Here is a 19,752-nt window from a genome sequence, read left to right on the forward strand (position 1 = left end):
GTCTGCCGGAGGTTTCTCTCTTTTAAAAGTGAGTTTTTCCTTCCCACTGTCGCCAAAGTGCTTGCTCTAGGGGATTGGAGTCTTTGTGCATTATTGTAGGGTCTTGACTTTACATTATAAAGCACCATGAGGGAAGTGTTGTTGGGATTTGGTCTGTTTCTTAACTCAAAAAGTCCAGTTACAACAGGACATTTTGAGTTAAAAAACAGAAAAAAAATAAAAAAAATAAAAATGAAAAAAAAAACAACAACTTTGCATTTGTGCTTTGTTTCATTTACTATTTAAGAAGTTTGTTCTTCCTGCAACTTTTAAAAACAACAAACAACAAATAGCTGAGCTGTTGGATTTACTAAGTGCATCCAAGAATACAAACAAGCAGTCCTCACACACATTTGAGAAAAACTGAGAGACCTTTGAATCTTTATAGCTTACTGAATATTCATCTCTTTACTTTGTCTGCATGTGTCCACTTTTTTTCTTTTTCTATTTGTATTATTCTCATTTCAAAGACATTCAAAGCTGTTTGGAGACATGCAGAGTTCCTTAAAGATGAACCTAATATAATTACACGAGTTGTTTAACTGAGGTAATCACTCTTTCCCCCACAGTCCTACGATTTTTCCCTTTTTCTGTAAAGCAATGCAAATACATTTTGAATACTTTCAGTCAAGTATTTAACATTCATACAGGAATAAACTACAACAGAAACACAGTCACAAATATAGGCATTAAATATACAGACACCATATTTACATACACATTTAGTACAAATATAATGTTTAAAAGGAGTCTGATTCTTCAACTGATAAACATTTGTGTAGAATATATATGAACTGGAAGTGCTGGGTATACAAGTCTGGCCTAAGTCTTGGGTCAGAAAGACTGCAGCAGTCCAGGAGTTTAGTTCACCGTCTTTAATGAAGCTTCACAGAAGAACTGGTTACAGCAGGGCTTGCCATGATTAATCCAACCGTGATACAGCCAGATATGCACTTATAATTGTGGCAGATGCAGTATAGGTGACTATAAGCATGGTTGTCTGGAAACAGAAACAGGTAATACTATAATTAGTAGGGTCCACAAGGGGTCGCTGTAAGACCAGAAGTTGGCTAAATAGCACATATCTTCCCAGTTGCTAGTACTAAGGCAAGAATGTGGCAAGCTAACAACAGTTAAACTAAACAATAAACAACAGAAACATCCTTTAACCGCGGGATGTAATCATTGGAGGAGATTCTGGCAGCAATAATTAAAGCTGACACGGGCTCTTTCACAAAATCAGGAGGATGTGTGCTCATCTTCCAGCACCACACAGCACAGAGGATGCAAATATCACTCAGTATAAACCGGTGAAACGGCGCAGTCCTGTACCGCGTCTTCACCTCGGCAAAATTAAACCAGTCGAAATACCAAATGAGGCCAACAGTGGCTCGATGAAGCCATTCTCCACAAGGACTTTCCATGAAGTTCGTCTTGGCTGTGCAAGCGAAGAAGAATAAAACTAGCCAAGTGCAGATGAAGTGAGCGAAGATGAACCAGGGGAGCACGGAGGCGAAAAGAACGAGGGCAGTGAGACGACAAGAAATGAGTAGGGGAGACCGGGGATAGTTGTAACGTGGGTCAGTTGTAACACTTCCAATTTCTCCAATCAGGGCTAAGTTTCAAATAATGTGACTCATCCTGTGCATGCCCAACTCAGTTCTGCTATCACATGTGAAAAATCAGCACATTTCGTCAAACACAGACAATTTAACATGAAAAAAAGTAATTTGTATGCCAAAAAGTAAGTTTTTCTACTTTATTTCAATGTTTAATAGCATTATCTGCTTTGCAGTTAAACTCATCAAACTTAAATTGTGTTATTTGTATGTCTATGGGGATATAATCTGTGTAAGTCTTTAGTGCTAATGTTTTAGCCGTTGGCTGTAATGTTAGCTAGTTCATGGCTGTAGGAGTCTGGGTCAATTGTAACAATAATGCAGATGTTACAACTTACCACACTATTACTTTAACTTATATTAAACAAGTTGGGGCAACGACATCAGCAGAGAGAGGTTCACTGGTCGCATTTGTATATGCGGTTAATGCCATTGGCAACACAATTCCTCCACTGTTTGTGTTCCCACACATACATTATGCAGACCTCTGTGTCAGAGATGGACCAGTAGGAAGTACTGGTAGTGGAAATAAATCAGGATGGATGCAAGAAACAGATTTCCTCATCTTTCTGAAGCACTCTGCAAACCACACCAAGGTAAGCCAGGATAACAAGTAATGGAATTGCGATGCTGGTGAACAACTACATTTTTTCAGCTTCATTGTTATGTTCAAAATTGGTGCAAGAGTTGTAGGTTATAATGCCCACTGAGCCAATGAGGCCAAACTCAAGGAAGACAAACCAAAATTAATGAAATATTCAGTTGCAGAAAATTCCATAATTTGTCTTTTTTGGGGGGTTGGAATATGTTCAAAAGTTAGATTTCTGCATTCTGTCACACACACACAGCTACATAAATGGATGTAAGTGCATTCATGTGTTGAATAAACAAAGATTACATGTTAATGTTTTGTTAGTACCCTTATTTCATTGTGTTACATTTCACCCCAGGATGTGTTACAACTAACCCAGACTATGGGGTTAATTGTAACATTTCACTCTTCGTGTTTGAGACCATACCATGCAATGGGTAATTGTGCTGCAGAGAAAATAGCTGCACTATTTAATAGCCGAGACATGTAAATACTTTGCATTACATTTTGAATCCACTACCTTAAAAGAGCTCCAATTTACAGACAGAAATGTCAAAAATGTTACAACTATCCCCCGTCTCCCCTACCAGTGTCACGGCCTTTTAAGTTCTGGCGTTTATTTCGTTGAAAAATATAAACAAAAATCAACCCAATAATTTCAAACATAAACGAAAGTTAACTTAATCTTGGGGCTCAAGAGTTGGGAGTTCGCCTTGTAATCGGAAGGTTGCTGGTTCGAGCCCCGGCTTGGACAGTCTTGGCCGTTGTGCCTTGGGCAAGACACTTCACCCGTTGCCTACTGGTGGTGGTCAGAGGGCCCGGTGGCGCCAGTGTCCGGCAGCCTCGCCTCTGTCAGTGCGCCCCAGGGTGGCTGTGGCTACAATGTAGCTTGCCATCACCAGTGTGTGAATGGGTGGATGACTGGATATGTAAAGCGCTTTGGGGTCCTTAGGGACTAGTAAAGCGCTATATAAATCCAGGCCATTTACCATTCAAAATAAGAACACCAGGAAAGGAAACAGGGAGGGATAACAGAAACACTAAACACAAGACCCAGCCCCTAAGAGCGAATACAAAAACAGAAGAAACTAGAAAATAAACTCAAAACACTGATTCAGCAACCCAGGACCATGACAATTACAAATGTTCATAGCAAAACTAGGTAAGCATATTCTTACTGTTATAACAAACATAACTTTTTAACAAATCTGTATTTTTATTGCAGCGAACAGGTAAGGTTAAAGTTTAACACTCACTTTTGAGATTTGCAGACAACATGAAAAAACGGGGATCCAAACACTGTCTCGCAGCCTTTTCTATTAAAATACCACATGTAGCACTAAATCCGGTATCTGAACATAGTGAAATGTCTTCATTTGTAACATATTTATGGCTGTGATGAACCAGCATCTCTCTCATGTGTTCTACTACGTGTGACATGACGGTCATGAGTCTGCACACAGACGTCGTGTCGATGGCGCTGTGGTGAGGTCAGAATAACTAAGAGCTGATTACGCTCAAAACTGAGACTTTTTTTTCTGATTGTAAACAGCCTTGAAAGTTAAATGTTGCTACCAGGGGCGTCATAGTGGAAGCAAAAGTGATGCAGATAAAGACACCCAAGGAGCCAAAGGAAGGAGGCAGCCGCAGGTCTCTCTCTCAAGGATGTAACACAAGATGAGCTCATACAGTGGCAATTAAACGTTATTAAAACAGCAAATATATTTTATCGGTGTGGTCAACACGTTCTCACTCCCAACTCGTCAAACGTGTGACGCATGGTCAGGCTCCCTCTGCTGCACTTATGGACGCGCAGGGTACCCCCCTCGCGTCGGGAATTGACGTGAAGGGTCCTCCGATTGAAGAGATTGCCGCGGAAGAGCCTGTTGTCCGTATATTTCCGAAATCACATTGTAGTGACGTATACTGAACACAATAAATTATATAATGTAAACAACTACCTGAAAAACAGGTAGAACGATACTTTTGTATGGTTTATTGCATTTATGGAGGGAGTGATGTATGCTGGGTAATGGCACAGCTAGCTACTGGGTGACTTTATTCACCCACTTCGGCTGTTATCAGTCCATACAATGGGCGTTATTGGCACAAATCAGTCCCATAGATATGGGCCATCTCCTGCTAGATTGTTCAGAAGGTTGTTCTCATCCATCCAGATGGAGGATCACTAACAGGAGCGTGGAAGACTCCAGAATCCACTCTGGCTGGAATCCGGTGGATATGCAGTGTTTACAGGTAAGACCATTTACACGGACAGCATTTATAGAATGACTATTAAAAGGCAGCGAGTGTCAGTAATGTTAATGTGGTTATGTTAGTAATACACAGAGTGCTAATATAACAGCTTTAAGATGCATTTGTAGATATTATTACGTGTTTTACCGTCTTTATGGTGCTAGCTTAAAGTTACGGTGTAAACGTTATTCTCCCTCCTCGCGCTCACAGACACATAACGTGTATGGCAGTCCACTCTCCCTGCAGCACGGACTACACTGCCCACGATGCTACATTCTTTAGAGCTATGCTTGTAGCATTCTGCCCGTTAGCTTAGCACAACAACAACGAAAAGGCGCTCTCTCTCACCCAGGAAACACACAATCGCAGAGAGAGAGAGAGAGCGTCGCCCTGTAACCATGGCAACCGTAACGCTGCCGCCTGGAACAACAGCACGTAGCTGTCAAACAAAACCCAAACAGTCCTGACCCGCGACAATATGAAACAGGAAAGTACCGCCGTGTAATCCATTTATTTCAACAAAGTAACTGTATTCTGAATACCACCTTTTAAAACGTTAACTGTAACGGAATACAGTTACTCATATTTTGTATTTTAAATACGTAACGGCGGTACATGTATTCCGTTACTCCCCAACACTGCAAACAACGCTTTGAACAACGGTCACCGAAGTGAATACGTTTCACCTTCAACACATTAAGCACCCACTGAACATTTACGGACAATTCTAGCTAACACAACGCGGACAAACAGAATGGTCTTTTACTGCTTTGGCACTTTAAAGTGGTCTTTACGCGTTGGCTTCGGCGTGTCTGTTAGCTGGATTAGCCGACTAGCTTATAACAATACTAAACGAAATTCAGCTCCAATCCTTACGGAAATACAGAGCAGATACCTCGCCACACACATTCAGTTGCCATATAAGCGGAGGGTGAGTAAACTTACCTGTGAATACTCCGAGTTAACCTTACAGACTCTGTGATGCTGCTGTGGGTCTTGTTGCTAACGCTAGGTAGTGCGTGTGTGTGTGTGTGTGTGTGTGTAACTACGGTGGACTCGCAACAACGGAGCTAGCTGTCGGATAATTCAGCTATGCGCATGCGCCGCATACTTTACACGAATCACACACGCCTCACTCTTCTGCTTTTAGGTTTACGATGCTGCAACCAACCAAAACACTTTGTTGTCCAGCAGGTATCGGTTTTCATGGACTTTACAAGTTAATATTCCCCACTGACTCTATAAAAGTCACGTTTTCTGCAGTCACTCACCCAGTAATACTTCCATGATGGCTTTTAAGAACTTTGTCGAAACAAACAAACAAACAAACAAACAAAATCACATTTATAATTTATTTCAAAACGTATACAGGTTTCTGGTTTAGTGTGAGCCCATTCATCCTAATGTCTCAGTCTCTTTGGTGGGCTTGGTGAAGGCATTCATTATTCAACTAGTGGTTTTCTTTTTGTTACTTTTCCATTAAACACAACACAATTTTGCACCAAATTTCGATTCCGGGTTCAAATCAGTCATTAAAATTCAGCTAAAGAAGAACATTTCTTTCAATCCCAAAAAGGTTACGTTAGGAGCGTAAAATTTATTCTCTTTTTACAACTGTTTGCATCGCTGACTGTTTTTAGCTTTCGAACAGCTTTTTGAAGGCTGAGCTGATCTCCTGGATCATGTCTGACGTGGTGGTGGACCTGCCGTGCCGCTGGAATGCTTGACTGTTGCACTGCCTGGTGAGCGAACAAGCACCAAATGCAGCAACCACTGATGGATTCATACTATAGGGGAGCAAAGGGAAAGAAGAAGGGGGGAAAAAAAAAGAGAGAATATACATCCAAATAAAGTGAACACGTACATTTCTCTGTGCAACATCACACTTTATGCATTCATTACATAGGAAAAGCCAAAAAATCATCGTGAGAAGTGGTCAGAACGTTTGGTGATAATTTTTATACACTCTCAGCATGTAAATCAGTGCACTCTGTAGGTAATGTGTGTAAATATATTTAAAAAAAACTATTTTTTATCCATTGAGCCCTGAAAAGCTTGGCCTATACATTCATTCAAACATAGCTCACTCCTTGGCGGCCGCTTATCGGGGCTTGGAACCTGGGGCTCGCTCGGTCCACTTCGGAGGTGGGGTGCCCCCGGCCTCTCGGCCTGGGGCTCGGTCACTCAGGCACAGCTGGCTGCCGGCGGAGCTCACGGGCGCGTCACTGCAACTCCCCCTAGCTTCTGCTCCGCGGCTGCTGAGTGAACCCTCATCTGGGACTCTCCTCAGCTCTTACTGGGACAGTGGCGCGGCTGCCCCTCTGTTGGTCTTCCATGGTCTCTTGTGTTCTGGGGGCCTCTGGATATCTGGAGTTTTGATCTCCTCCATACCTGCTTCATACCCTGGAGGACGGGGCTGTGGCCCCTCCACACTCCCTAGCAGATCGTTACATGGAGAAACCTTTGGAATACAAGCACGCTGATCCACACAGGTATGCACACGGGTGTTCACTGCTCGTAGACTTAAATTACACCTTTCTTGGCCGCTACTTCGAAGCACAACTGTCCTGCGTGCTGCACAACAACATTGAATATTTAGTATTTACTGCTGTTTACACTTAGCTAGATTAATGCGATGGTGTTGTGTTTAGTATGTTGCTTTGTTTTTTTTGTTTTTTTGCTTGTTTTCTATTCTTCTCTCAACAGGTGATCCAGGAGATTTTTACTTTTTTTTCTCCCCCCCTTTCTCACTGTCCCTCTCCCCTTCTGTTTTTCCTTTCCTTCCTCTTTCTTTTCCTATCCCTCACGCATGTCTGTCCCGTCTGTAACATCTGAAAATAAAATATAATAAATAATAAAAACAAAGATCGACCAAATGGACCAATACGGCAATGCCACGATGATCCATTTGGCAAAGTAAATCCATTGGGTATCCTTGTTGGTCTTCAGACAACAATTCTGATGGCTAAAGAACCAAATGGGACAGGCAAAAAAAAAAAAAAAAAAAAAAAAAACATAGCACAAAAAGCAAAAATCATGCCTTCACCTTCTGATCATTCCTGCTGTGGAAGCAGCATGGGCCCAGTGTGCCAGCACTCCCATAGATCCAGAAAGGAGATCCCCCTGTCCACCGCATCGTCTCCCGCTGCCTTCTAAATTGCATGAGTACACTACAAACAGCAGCACACGACACAGCGTCACAAAAGGAGCTCCGAAGCATCTGAGAATAAACAGAGTGAACGATCAGCCAGAAGAAATTAAAGCACGTTCTGTTTGATGCCAACCTTTGCTGCCATCTGTGATGAAATCCTGCTCCCCCTTCAGCACCAAGGTGAGGTTGCCCATAGCTACACTGAGCTGCATGACGCTCCGCTGATAATCACTGCTGTCCATGGGCTCATGGTGCTAATGCACACAGACAACGTAAAAAGACACACATCAGCATAGAAGATCACATGTTATTTGCTGTCAACTAGTGAGTGGGACTGAAATGTGCCAAGAAACTTACCAATGCCTCATACAATCGAGTGAATTCCATGAAGTTAGGCGTAAGGATGCCCTTCTGGTACCCTTGGATAACAGATGGTTGCTGTGTAACCAGCCATAATCCATCCTGTTAAGAATGATCACACACACTATGTATGACTTAGCAAATGAAACACCTTCCGCTCCACATCTGGGACTTTATTTTATCAAGACTTACTGCATCAATGACTATGGGGATATCTCTTGCTTTCGACTTCTCAATGACCTCCTGAAATAGAGAGAGAGAGAGAGCACAGGGTCTGTCTTTAATAAGCCTTCCGTTGGGGTGGGGGGAAAAAAAGAAGTAGTAATTTATCAGCCACCAGTAACACTTGTGCTATAACAAGTGCTAGCAATAAGACTAGTCTGCCATGCTTATGCAGAAGTATCTAGCAGAGTAGCCGAGACTGTGTTAAGCGCAAGGAAGAATGAATGTGCTCCACGTGCCTTTGCTGTTTTCAATAATAAGTCTTCTCTTCCTAAGCCTGGTCCCACCACAAGTCCGTGTAGTCTTGGAAGCCATTTTTCTATTTCTTCCACTGCGTTAGGACTGTCCCTTCATTCACACACATACACACAGATTGTCAGACATGCTGGAATGCACAATTAATCCCAAATTTTCCAATTAGTTTGCAAGGAAAACACACACACACAAAGTGAAGACTGATAACACTGTAACGGGTCTCTGAAGTGAGCAAACACAAATAGAAAGCAGTCGATGTTAATGTTTTCTGTAAGTGCCTCTTGTAGAGAAATGAGCCTTTTAACATTTTTTTGCTATAACAAGCTAATAATGGCTTTCTAAGAGCACACTGGCACAGGCTCACCAAACTGAAACGCAGTCATCAATGTTACTGTAAGGTTCCCAAGCCGCTCCAGCCACGACAAGTAAGCGTGAGCTGTGAAGGTTTGTACTGTCACACTGACAGAATACCCAGAATTATGACACTACCTGTTCATGATCTGACAAATGTCAGAAATTTAAATATTTAGGACAGTGATTACAGAATCATTGTGAGAAAGCAGCGTGTTAATTATAACACGCAACGTTTAATACAACGGAGTAGAGTGATGATAGTGAAATGCAGAATTTGGCTCCAAATAACATTACAACTCACAACAAAAAAAGAAGACGTGCGCAACTATTTATTTTGAAAATCTTATGCCTCGCCACAAAGCCTGGGTAAACTTTGATGTTTTTGCTTGCAATAACACACTGTGTAACATTTGTGAATGCATCCAAATACCAGTGCATAATGCTAATAAATACACACCATTGCACTCTCAATGATCCAACTGCTACCAGCTACTTCAAATCCTACAGAAAGATTATTATTGGCTCTGTACTTACAGAACTGGATGGACTATGAGCTCAGGGCTGTATGATTTGATTACAACTGCAGCATCTTTGGTGCAGAACACGTGAGACAAGTCAGCCCCCTGGAGATGAGAAAAAAAATGTATATACAATATACAATTAGAAAAAAAAATTAAAAAATGAATGGACAAAATTGATAGTCAAGCTTTACTGCCTACCACTTTTAAAGCAGAGATGGCAGCAAAGTAAGGAGCTCCAGTGTAGCTTTAGAGATTAGAGATGAAGAGAAATTAGGGCAAATGTTCCACTGAATTTGTTTTTTTCTTTTAAATCATGCAGGAATCTTTTATGCAACATACTCTTGACATCCTCCAATGATCCCAATACGTCCATCTTGTCCCTTGTGTTTTTTGGATGTCAGCGGAGGGACTATGTTCTTTACCAGTGGCAGGATGTCATCCTCCATACCTCTGTGCGACGTGGAGCCCAAACCGTAGAAGCGCTCAAAAACTGAGGAGATAAACAAAGTGAGAGTGTTCAGCGTACGAGCGAGTTTCAAACCACTGTGGTCGACAACAAAAACACACTAACACGATCCAAAATAAGAATAATAACTGAGTGTGATCTTTCACGTTACAGCTAATCTGCCTTCAGGTTTCTCTCCACATCAAGGCTTCACGCGTAGCGCCGGAACTAAATACCTAACGCCTGAGGGTCTGCGCTCAGAAATGGATTCTGCTGTGTGAGAGAGTCTGTCTGGGGCGAAGGGCGTTTGGGGTGACCGGAGTGGCCACGTGTATGCGACGGGGAGGTACTGGAAATGACCGGAGCGCGGCCAGGATTCGCCGTCTTGGACGGAGCGGATGCTGAGCCGGAGGAGGAGATGCTGGCGAACATCTGACCAAGCATCTGAAGCATCTGCAGTTCCCGGGCATGCTCAGCTTCCCGGCGCCGGTCTTCTGCTTGCAAGCGCTGCTCCTCCATCCGGTAGAAGTTGTCCTCGGCTTGGGCGCTCTGCTCCAGGAACTGCTCCATCAGCTTCTCCATGGGGAAATTGGCGCGTCGCTTCCTGGGCCGTTTGGGCGCTCTGGCTGACAAACAGCTGGCCGACTGGCTGCTGTTAGGCGGCTTCGCACAAGTCCCTGAAGTGGAGAAGGGTGTGACATTATGTTAGCACACATACTCGAGTCACACTCGAGGCACTGAAACATGATAAAGCCACGAAAAAGTGATAGTGGATAAGGTTGGACTCACCATTATTCCCCACTGTCACTTTAACCGGAATGGGGATGGGAACAGTTGGGTATTCCAACTTGACTTCAGTCTCAGCGGGATAAGGACACTCCCCTGTGCTCTCAGAGTAAGCATCCTGAGCATCTTCCCCATCCTCCTCCGGGCCATCGACGGCCTCCTCTCCTCCCGCACCGCTGTCTATAAACTCCTGGGCGTCCAGACTCGGCCGGTTACTCAAAATCCTCTCCATGGTGTCATAAAACTTGCAGATCTTGTGATACTGCCCATTATTCCGCAGATTGCCCTCCTTCGCCAACAAGTACTGCCTCTTGAGGCTCTTGATCCGCACCCTACACTGCTCGGGCGTCCTTTCAAACCCCATGGCTCCCAGCCTCCGGGAGACGTCGCGGTACACGAAGCTGTTTCGGAAGTTTCCATCCAGCGCCGCCTGGATGTCCTGCTCTCCCCAGATGTTCAGCAGCGTCCTCGTCTCCACGTCCGACCAGAGGAAGCCCCGCGTTGTGTTCGCTTGCATAGCTGATCCAAAACAGGCCGTCTCCCGGCGTAACCTCCACCCCCGGGGAATAAGTTGATTGGAGATGTTGACACTGCGGATTATGACGGCCGTTTGCTCTGGGTCTCTGCGCTCAGCCGCATCAATGCCGCGGACCACCGTCAGCCCAAACAACGACAAACGGCCATTTCGCTAGCTCAGAAGGACCAGCCGGGGTAATAATTTTGGTCTTAAACTTGAAGATCATCACAACGTGTGCAGGTCAAACTATTTGTTAGCTAGCTAAAAGCCTAGCCTTCTGTGTTTATCTCATTCGTGTCGTCAAAATGCGTAGCTCTGGGATAAACCGACAGGAGATCGGCTACAAGAGCCGTTTTCAAGCGGTAACACTACATCGAGTAAATGTCCAAACTGACCTCTGATCAGTCCTTTGAGGTTAACTTCACCTTTCTCCGCCTGGTCCCCCGCCCCGCGAACGCATTTCTGCGGGGTCCTAGAGACCCACCTTTACAACGAGCCAAACTGTCAGCTGCTCGGCCAACACGGAGAGCACTGGACGACTCTAACGGCTCACCTAACGTTACAGTCTAAGGCTAAGTTTTAATGAAGTAAAACTTTGAGATAACGTCAGTCTTTTTTACCTTTCTCGTTTAAACAGGCCAAGGCGGCGATAAGCGACAGTGCAACTGGGATCGAGCAAAAAGCGAGCGCTTGAATCTGTTGAGGCATGCTCTCATTGTTTGTCTGACTGCAGTCACCCACTCTCGGAGCTTTATCACGGGCTGCACAGCCCTCTGTGGCACTCAGCTGTCCTTACCTAAACTGGAGCTGCGCTTCAACGCCGACAAGTGAACGCAAGTTAGCCTGATCATGAGGCGCCCTATAACCCAGCGCAGTACTACAGGAAGCGTGTGATGCCTTTAAAGGCTGCTCGGACACTCCTACATCCAAGTGGGCTGAGGGTGAAATCTGCTGTCGACGAGCCATCAAACCGGAAGCAGGTTTAAGCATGCGCTGCTTCAGCAGGGCCGGATTCTGAGACAACAAGCCCTCCTCCATAATAAAATGAAGAACACATCAAAATACACACAGAAGAGTAATAAGGTGCAGATGTTTTTAAGTTTATTTGCAGTTTTCATCTATTTGTGCTGATTTTAAGTTTTTTTTTCAGCCATATTGCAAGTATAACCGTCTGTTTGCCTCTGTTTTTAGAAGTTTTGTATTTTTTAATACTCATTATTCAACCCCTCTGCCATAAAGAACTCTTCAGGAGGTCAGTCCTACTATGCACTATGAAAGTGTAGAGGTGGTAACAGGCGAACACACGTGAACTGTCAGGCACGAGATTCCATACACACATAATTTTAGAAGCATGTCAAAAAAAATATTTTACGTAGAAAGTGTAGCCTATTTTTATTTATCAAGTCTTCATTTAAATTAAATTAAAATATTTTGTAACTGTAACTGTTTATCTAACTTTCTTCTAGTTATTGTTATATTTATTGTGAATAGATCACATGTTTCGATCGAAGCAGAAACATGATTGTTGAATATTTTTTACTTTCTTACAAATATCAGTCTACATTTTAGGCAGGCCATTGGCATAAAGTGAATGAATATTTATTTCTCAGCTAATAATTATAATCATCATCATCATCATCATCATCATCATCATCATCATCATGTTTTTGGTCCAGATTTTAAAGACCACATTGGCATTTTTTAGCCATTTGTCTCAGCCTGACAACAAAAAAATATTTTTTAATCCTCCAAACTAACAGAAAAACACAATTAAGCGACACGTATACCACTAAGAGAGCGTAAAATCCCAGAAGAATGTGTGTTATGCTTAGTTTGAAAACTAATACCCGCCCACCGACTAATTACAAATCGGAATTATAGACAGTTTTACTTTTCTCCCTGGGTTTTGTCTGGTAGGCATAAAACAACTTCAGGCTTGACCACTCAAATCACACTTAAGCCTTGGAGACTGCTACTAACACCACACTAAAGGCATAAATATAACCATAAGGAATGCTTTGAGGAGAGGTATATTATGTAATATTTGCTGTCAGTGCATTTTAATGAAAGAAGAAGAAGAAAATCAGACAGGGGTCTTTGTAGTTTCAATGCAACTCTGTCCCTTTTTTTTGTCATTGTGTGGAAAATTGTCCTACTCAAAAGGCTGCCCTCAATCTTTTTTAATAATACCAATATTGACTAAGTAGTTTTTATTTATGATTATTTCCCAGCAGCATATACAGCCTATACACTTAAACTTATTTGACTTAGGCACAGTTATTATTATTATTATTATTATTATTATTATTATTATTTTGTTCCCACTGTCCACTAGAGGCCGCCCACGTCCTCCACCTGGAAGACACGGTTCAGAGCAAATTCTCCTCGTTGGTCTGCGGCTCGTCATCTACTTCCTGTTTTACCTCAGTGACTTTTTGAAGTTCGGACTTGGACAGCAGATTTGAGAATGAGCTAACACCGGATAGACACGTTATCAGAAGTGAACTTTCGTTCAGAAAATGACGTTTGTCAGAGGAATTCGCGACCAGCCTGCGGTGTTTTTCACGAGTTAGAGCGTGTCTTCGCTCCGAGCGTCAGAGAAATAAAATAGCGGGACCCGAACAAGCCAGCGTCATGCCCGAGGTGTCGAAGATGAAGAGGCCTGACGTCAAGGTTGTTCTCCTGGGAGACATGAACGTGGGGAAGACGTCGCTGCTCCACAGGTACATGGAGAGGAAGTTCAAAGAGACCGTCAGCACCGTCGGAGGGGCATTTTTCCTCAAACAATGGGGACCTTACAATATCTCAATATGGGACACAGCTGGTAATCCATCCTTTACTCTACCCTCTTTCCCCAATGTTTACTCTAGACTCTTAACGTGCCTTCTTCCGGTGGTTCAGTGCCTTTGTTTACCTGATAAGGAATGATCCGTTCATCTGAGGTAATCACTGCCATGTGACCTCTCTGTCTGTTCAGACGGCCTAAGCTTTTAGTCTGACTTTTATTCGCTTTAGTCACTTTTTAAAAATATTTCCAGAGTCGATCTTATCGTAAAAGCTGACCGAGTTCCTCAAAAATAAGCATGGTATTTATTGATCTGTGGGTAGATAGGAAATAAGTGGAGTTTTCATTTGGTCTGCATGGAAAAAAAGTCCGTTTCACTTCCCCTTCAAGGGACTACTTTAATATTTAAAGAAAATACGACTTTTAAGTGACATATTAAAGAGATTTCTACCATTTAAAAAAAAAAAAAAAAGTCAAGATAAGGAGTATTTCATGTTACAGTACAATCATGATGCGTTACTCACTATTATGATGTTATCACAATACTGCACTGTAAGCATGATGTATTAAAAGCGACACCAGGATATCTTTGCAGTTAGTTGGGCTCAAGGGAGAAAAATGCTTCGGGGAAAAAAAAAAAACTAAAAGTAGGGATTAATTTCTCATTTATTCATTTATTTGAGAATCTCAACCACGAGGAATCCTGAAGAAGTAACTTTCGTATATATGGTCCCACCAACATCAGAAACACGGACATCTGTTCTGGGTATTATGCAGTATTAACGGTAATTGTGACATAAAGATCTGTCAGTCAGCTATTCTGGAAAACAAACCAGTTTTTCGTCTTTCTTTCTTTTTGATAAGTGGGCTTTCAAAGAGCAAGAGAATATCAGTTTTAGTTTGTTATCATCACAGGTAATGGCAGATATTTTAGTCATGAAGAATCAAAAGTGTATTAATAATGAATGTAACTGATTAAAGTAACACACACAAAAACTCCCCCACAAAAAACAACTTCTCTCTTTAAAACTCAAAGGTGCTGCCAGAAAATCACCCACTATGCAGACAAACACCCCCTGGACAAACCCCACATGTTTTTACATGCTGGCCTTTGTCCTAATTTACCGAAAATGCTCCATTTCTTAAATCAGTTCCCATGTTCACCTCCTTTGTGCTGAACAAGGAAAGAAGCATGTTTTGTCTTGACTTGTGTTGCTCAATTTGTGCAAGTGTGACCCGATAGAGAAATATCATCTGGGTACTTCTGCAGAAATGGTCACATGTATTTGTACGAGGCTTCAGAAAATACAACCACTGCTTTTCTGATTTGGTGGAAAAGTGTGAATAAATTTGGAGCCCCTAAAACTAGACTGTGTGTGTTCAATTGTGCTTTGGGCTCCAGTGCTTAGGGTATTTTTCTTTATTTTTTTTAATAGTAATTTTTTACCAGAAAATTAAACTTTACATTTTATATGAAGAATGTCAAACTTATTTTACATTGATTTTAGCTGGGCAAGACCAGTGAAACTCCCTTTTCTGTCAGTGTAAAGAAGCTTAAGTTTACATTACTGAGCTATTTTAACATAAGAACAAGAACTGTGATTTTTTTTTTTTTTGGGGGGGGGGGAAATTCTCAGTTTTTCTGTTTGATTAAAAAATGCTGCTTTGGGCTTAAATTATAAGAAATAAATGTGTGAAATTATAGAAAAAACTCCATTAGCTCAGTGTGCAGACTAATGGACACTGTAATTAGAAAATTAGAAAAAATTTTGTTAATTGATAATTTATTTTTTTAACGCAACATAAAAATCTGAAATTAGTATAGTAAATATTGAAAAAAAAACCTATAGCTTTCTAGTATTTCATTGTTTATCTATTACTTACTTCCATTGGTGTAGTATGAATCGTCATGGGAACGTCTTTTCTTTACAGTAGGAAAAGCTGAAAAAAGAATTCTAAAGTCTACAATTTATGTCATCCTTCAAAATTTCAAAAGCCGTTCAATAGGAGTGTTTTGCAGGCTGATTCTGGACCTTGAGCCTTATGTTTGGCACCCCTGTTTTACATGTTATGTGTCTGAAATTGTTCACTTATTGGACAAACAGCCACTGAAGTTTTGATTTGAAATCAAAAGGAAAGTTTTTATTGTGACTCTGTAACCTGAAAATGAAAGTATTATTAGTACAACTCCAACAGTTTTCCTGCTGACTAAACTAAAATGATTACTGATTGAGTTAAATGTAGGTCAGTCATTATATTTCTGTCTGTGCAGTGAAATATAGGTCAGTTCTTCAGTTATTTGTCCTTTAATAATGCACCAAGTGAATAACGCCCTTCATTATAGAGGGTTTCTCATAGGCAGAGCCAGCTTGTTTTTTCTCTGTGATATTGAATATTGTGTCACAGTGTATTCAGATAAACTCATTTGGCCTTTTCTGTTGGTCGTGACAGGAACAATCCAGTAACTGCTGGTGAATAAGCTCGGTGCTGACTGTATTCAAGTGTTGTGTAAACAAGAATTAGGGCAAACCTTCTTAGGCAAATATGTACTTCACAGAAATGGAGCTGGTGAACCATCGAGATAAGGAAAGTCTGGCCATGTCACCAGTGAGCCATTTCCTGGCTGTGTTCCCCAACTCCACAACCTCTGTGTCAAGTCCCTGTTGAGTGCAGTTAGCGCTGAGTCGTTTCAGTTGTTGCCGATATTTCGGTATACACCACAAAGCTGTGATAGTGTGGAAGTCTTGAGTGCTGTTGTTCTTATTTTTGTTAATCCGTGAAACTCTAAGCTGGTTGCTTCTTTACTAGTCTTTTCAGTTACATTCTGTTGTGCGGGCCTTCATGCTGTCGGGCCTCTTCCTCTTAAAAGTCACATGATGAAGTTATGACAGGAGGAATTGAGTCCCCGTGCTTTAACATGTCTTTTCCAAAGTTACATGTAGCAGTATTTTCCCAGAGAAGCAGGGGAGCTGAGTAAGTTGTTGTACATTCCTGCCATTTGAGCTGACGAAATAAAAAAGAAATTTCTTTATTTGTCAATGAGAAGGGGGGTGAAAAAAAAGTACCGTTTGCTGCTTTTCTTTTTCATATATGAGTCTGTCATCAGTATCTTTAAATGATGGCTAGGGAAAACAAACTAATAAATCATCAATCACTTGATAAAAAACACAGCAGATGCATAAATACTGCTTCCAGGTTTTGTATAGCAAAGTAAGCACACTAACAAAACAGCTTTGCTATAAATCTGTCTTTGTGAGGGTTAGCATGTTCAGTTATTTCCTGGAATGGATTGACAAAGGCTGCAAAGCACGGTGGTTAACACTTTCACCTCAAAGCAACAGCAAGGAGGTCTGCATGTTCTCACCGTGTCTGCGTGGGCGGTTTTTTAGCCCCGCGGTCAACATGCGACTTGTCCAGGATCTACCCTGCGCTCTCGCCTGTGATAGCTGGGATGGGCTCAAGCCTCACTGTGACCCTGAACTGGATAAGCAGAAAAGATGGATGAATGGGTTTGATTGGGGCACTTCCTGTTCTTGATGGTAACTTTTAAGGCAGTAGATTGTGGTGGTGTTGAAGTGCAGCATTTGCCTTCAGCAGCATTACATTCCAGACCGTTTAAATCCACCCACTCCTGTCAGTTGACTGATTGGCATTCTAATATAAAACGACTGTTTGTGAATGGAAAAACACACACACACACACACACACACACACACACACACACACACACACACACACACACACACACACACACACACACACACACACACAAAAACTGGTCTCAGCGATCTTTTTAAGAGGAGTTTGGGATTAATACCTTTGTCAAACATTGAACTTACGACGCAGCCTGGCTTTGGTTGCCTTGTCATATTCCATCTTATACAAACATATTTTTTATGTCGAAGTACTGCAGAACCACACTGTTTAGCTCGGGTGTCATCTGTTTACTTTCCCCCCTCACTTGTTTACAACTATCAGAGGGAGAGAGAGGGGGCTGCAGTTATCCTTGAACCACTAACTGCCGTTCTGCCATAACAAAATAAGAATAATATGTTCAATCAAATATTAATTATGCAAGTTCATTGATGTTTAAACATCTAGTTACGTACATCTTACTAGTCTCTAGTAATGAAGTTAAATTCAGTTTTATTTATATAGCGCCAAATCCCAACAGTCGCCTCAAGTTTCATTATATCCTAAGGTAAAGACTCAACAATAATATGAAGAAAACCACAATTAGTCGACCTCCTGCCCTTAAATTGTGGGTTAGGCTAGAAGGAAATATGAAAAGCTGCAACATGCAACAACAACAAACATCCCAAAATATCTCAGTGCACTCACTTGTAAAACAGTGCCCCCCGGTGGGGAAGGTTTTTGTTAAAGTCTGTAGAGGTTAAAGTGCACTGGATTCACACAATGCGCCCTTTCAAGCATTCTGCATATTTCAATAACAAAGATTGTTTCTGTTTTCAAACTGCTGACTGTCACACAATGTCTTTCCGTTGCTCGTACAGAAAATCTTTTTTCCTTTTTTTAAAAAAATGAGTGCTCGTGGTGAGTCGGTACTCACTCTTTTGACCTGCCTTTGTCTCCTCAGGCCGGGAACAGTTCCACGGTCTGGGATCCATGTACTGTCGAGGTGCAGCCGCAGTCATCCTCACTTACGACGTCACCAACTGGCAGAGCCTAGCTGAGCTGGAGGAGCGCTTCCTGTCCCTGACTGACACCGCTAACCATGACTGCATCTACGCCTTAGTGGGAAACAAGGCGGATCTCACAGACTCCAAAGCCCAGCTATGCCACGACTCAGATGGCCTAGTCAAGGACCGAACTGAGTGCAACCAGGAGTGCGAGGTGCTGTCTGGTTGTCCCACGCCGCCGGCCTCCCCTACATCCCTACCTGGCGTGATGCTTCGCAAGCAGGTGATCAATGAGGATGCAGTGGCTCTTTATGGGAGAATACTGCGCTATAAGGGCCTGGAGGAAAAGAACAGCTTGCCAGCAGAGAAGATGTGCTTCGAGACGAGTGCCAAGACCGGCTATAACGTGGACACCCTGTTTGAGACGCTGTTTGATCTGGTGCTGCCTTCCATTCTAAGGAAGAGGCAAGAGAATCAGAAATCTCCTACTGTGGATCTAGAGGAATGCAGGATGGTCGGCAGCAAGAAGGGAAGATCTGGCTGCTGTTAGGGGCCAAAGAGAGGTGAGGAAGAGGAGGCGGAGGCGGAGGCCACCTGTAGGCTCATTTTTAACCAAAGGCAATCACCAGGATAGTCTGATGACCAAATGCATACTGTGATGGTACTTTTCCTTTCTTTTTTCTTTTTTTCCCCCCTCTTGCCTTAACTGAGACCAAACCGTGTTAATGACCTCTTGGTAAAACACAAATCTACACTTCTGATGCTGTGAAGATCATAGTGTCCAGAGAGATTTTTCCCATGTTTCTTTGTAAGGAAGGGACATAAAATGCACGGCGCATTATCACTCTTTGTTTCTGAAACTTTCCACTTTAATGACTCGAACTGCACTAATAGCCCAAACGTGCTCGTGAGGACAGACATCACTGCCGTTTGTCAGCGTTTCGCCACCAGAATTTCACGCACATGTAACAGCACTAATTAGTTAGGCTGCACGTTGCACTGTTTATGATGAATTTTAAGGTTTTATTAATCAGACTTTAAAGTTCTGTCACTGTTGAAACTGATCTTTATATTTTATCTGCACTTTTTGGAACTTTTCGATGAGTGTATTTAAAAATAAATAAATAAATAAAAATACAGGTGTTCGAATTTTTAAGCATTCTGTCGTAATAAAGATTTTTTTATTTTGCACTTTGCAGTCTGCTTTGTG

At 42.2% G+C, this 19,752-nt stretch overlaps 3 protein-coding genes across 7 annotated transcripts in view; 1 reads left to right on the top strand and 2 right to left on the bottom strand.

Moving 5' to 3' along the window:
* ing1 (inhibitor of growth family, member 1) overlaps positions 1-5,596 on the bottom strand; it is a 29,586-nt gene extending 23,990 nt beyond the window's left edge. The window contains exon 1 of the mRNA XM_085250510.1: positions 5,452-5,596. The gene's annotated coding sequence lies outside the window, so the exon portion shown is untranslated. The remainder of the gene's footprint in view (positions 1-5,451) is intronic.
* A 248-nt stretch (positions 5,597-5,844) lies between these two features.
* naxd (NAD(P)HX dehydratase) lies at positions 5,845-12,048 on the bottom strand. 5 transcript variants are annotated; one of them, XM_085250509.1, is made up of 12 exons: positions 11,914-11,968; positions 10,604-11,119; positions 10,051-10,491; positions 9,709-9,859; positions 9,568-9,613; positions 9,383-9,471; positions 8,479-8,587; positions 8,210-8,260; positions 8,015-8,119; positions 7,791-7,911; positions 7,553-7,676; positions 5,845-6,293 (listed from the first exon to the last, which is right to left on the bottom strand). In XM_085250509.1, the coding sequence occupies exons 1-12, from the start codon at positions 11,966-11,968 to the stop codon at positions 6,143-6,145; spliced, it is 1,959 nt and encodes a 652-aa protein (XP_085106635.1). In that variant the 3' UTR covers positions 5,845-6,142. The 5 variants fall into 5 exon arrangements, with proteins under 5 accessions (XP_085106635.1, XP_085106634.1, XP_085106631.1 ...); XM_085250508.1 differs by lacking the exon at positions 11,914-11,968 and adding an exon at positions 11,740-11,907 and having other exon boundaries at positions 10,604-11,235; XM_085250505.1 differs by lacking the exon at positions 11,914-11,968 and having other exon boundaries at positions 10,604-11,731.
* On the top strand, positions 12,027-19,677 carry rab20 (RAB20, member RAS oncogene family). The gene is made up of 3 exons (XM_085250514.1): positions 12,027-12,200; positions 13,453-13,941; positions 18,500-19,677. Exons 2-3 carry the CDS (start codon positions 13,752-13,754, stop codon positions 19,090-19,092), a joined length of 783 nt encoding a protein of 260 aa, XP_085106640.1. The 5' UTR covers positions 12,027-12,200; positions 13,453-13,751; the 3' UTR covers positions 19,093-19,677.
* The last annotated feature ends 75 nt before the right edge of the window (positions 19,678-19,752 follow it).

The sequence above is a fragment of the Mchenga conophoros genome, linkage group LG16 (assembly GCF_057382185.1).
Source record: "Mchenga conophoros isolate Kocher_MC1m ecotype Shallow Benthic linkage group LG16, M_conophoros_male_GT1.1, whole genome shotgun sequence".
Lineage (NCBI taxonomy): Eukaryota > Metazoa > Chordata > Actinopteri > Cichliformes > Cichlidae > Mchenga > Mchenga conophoros.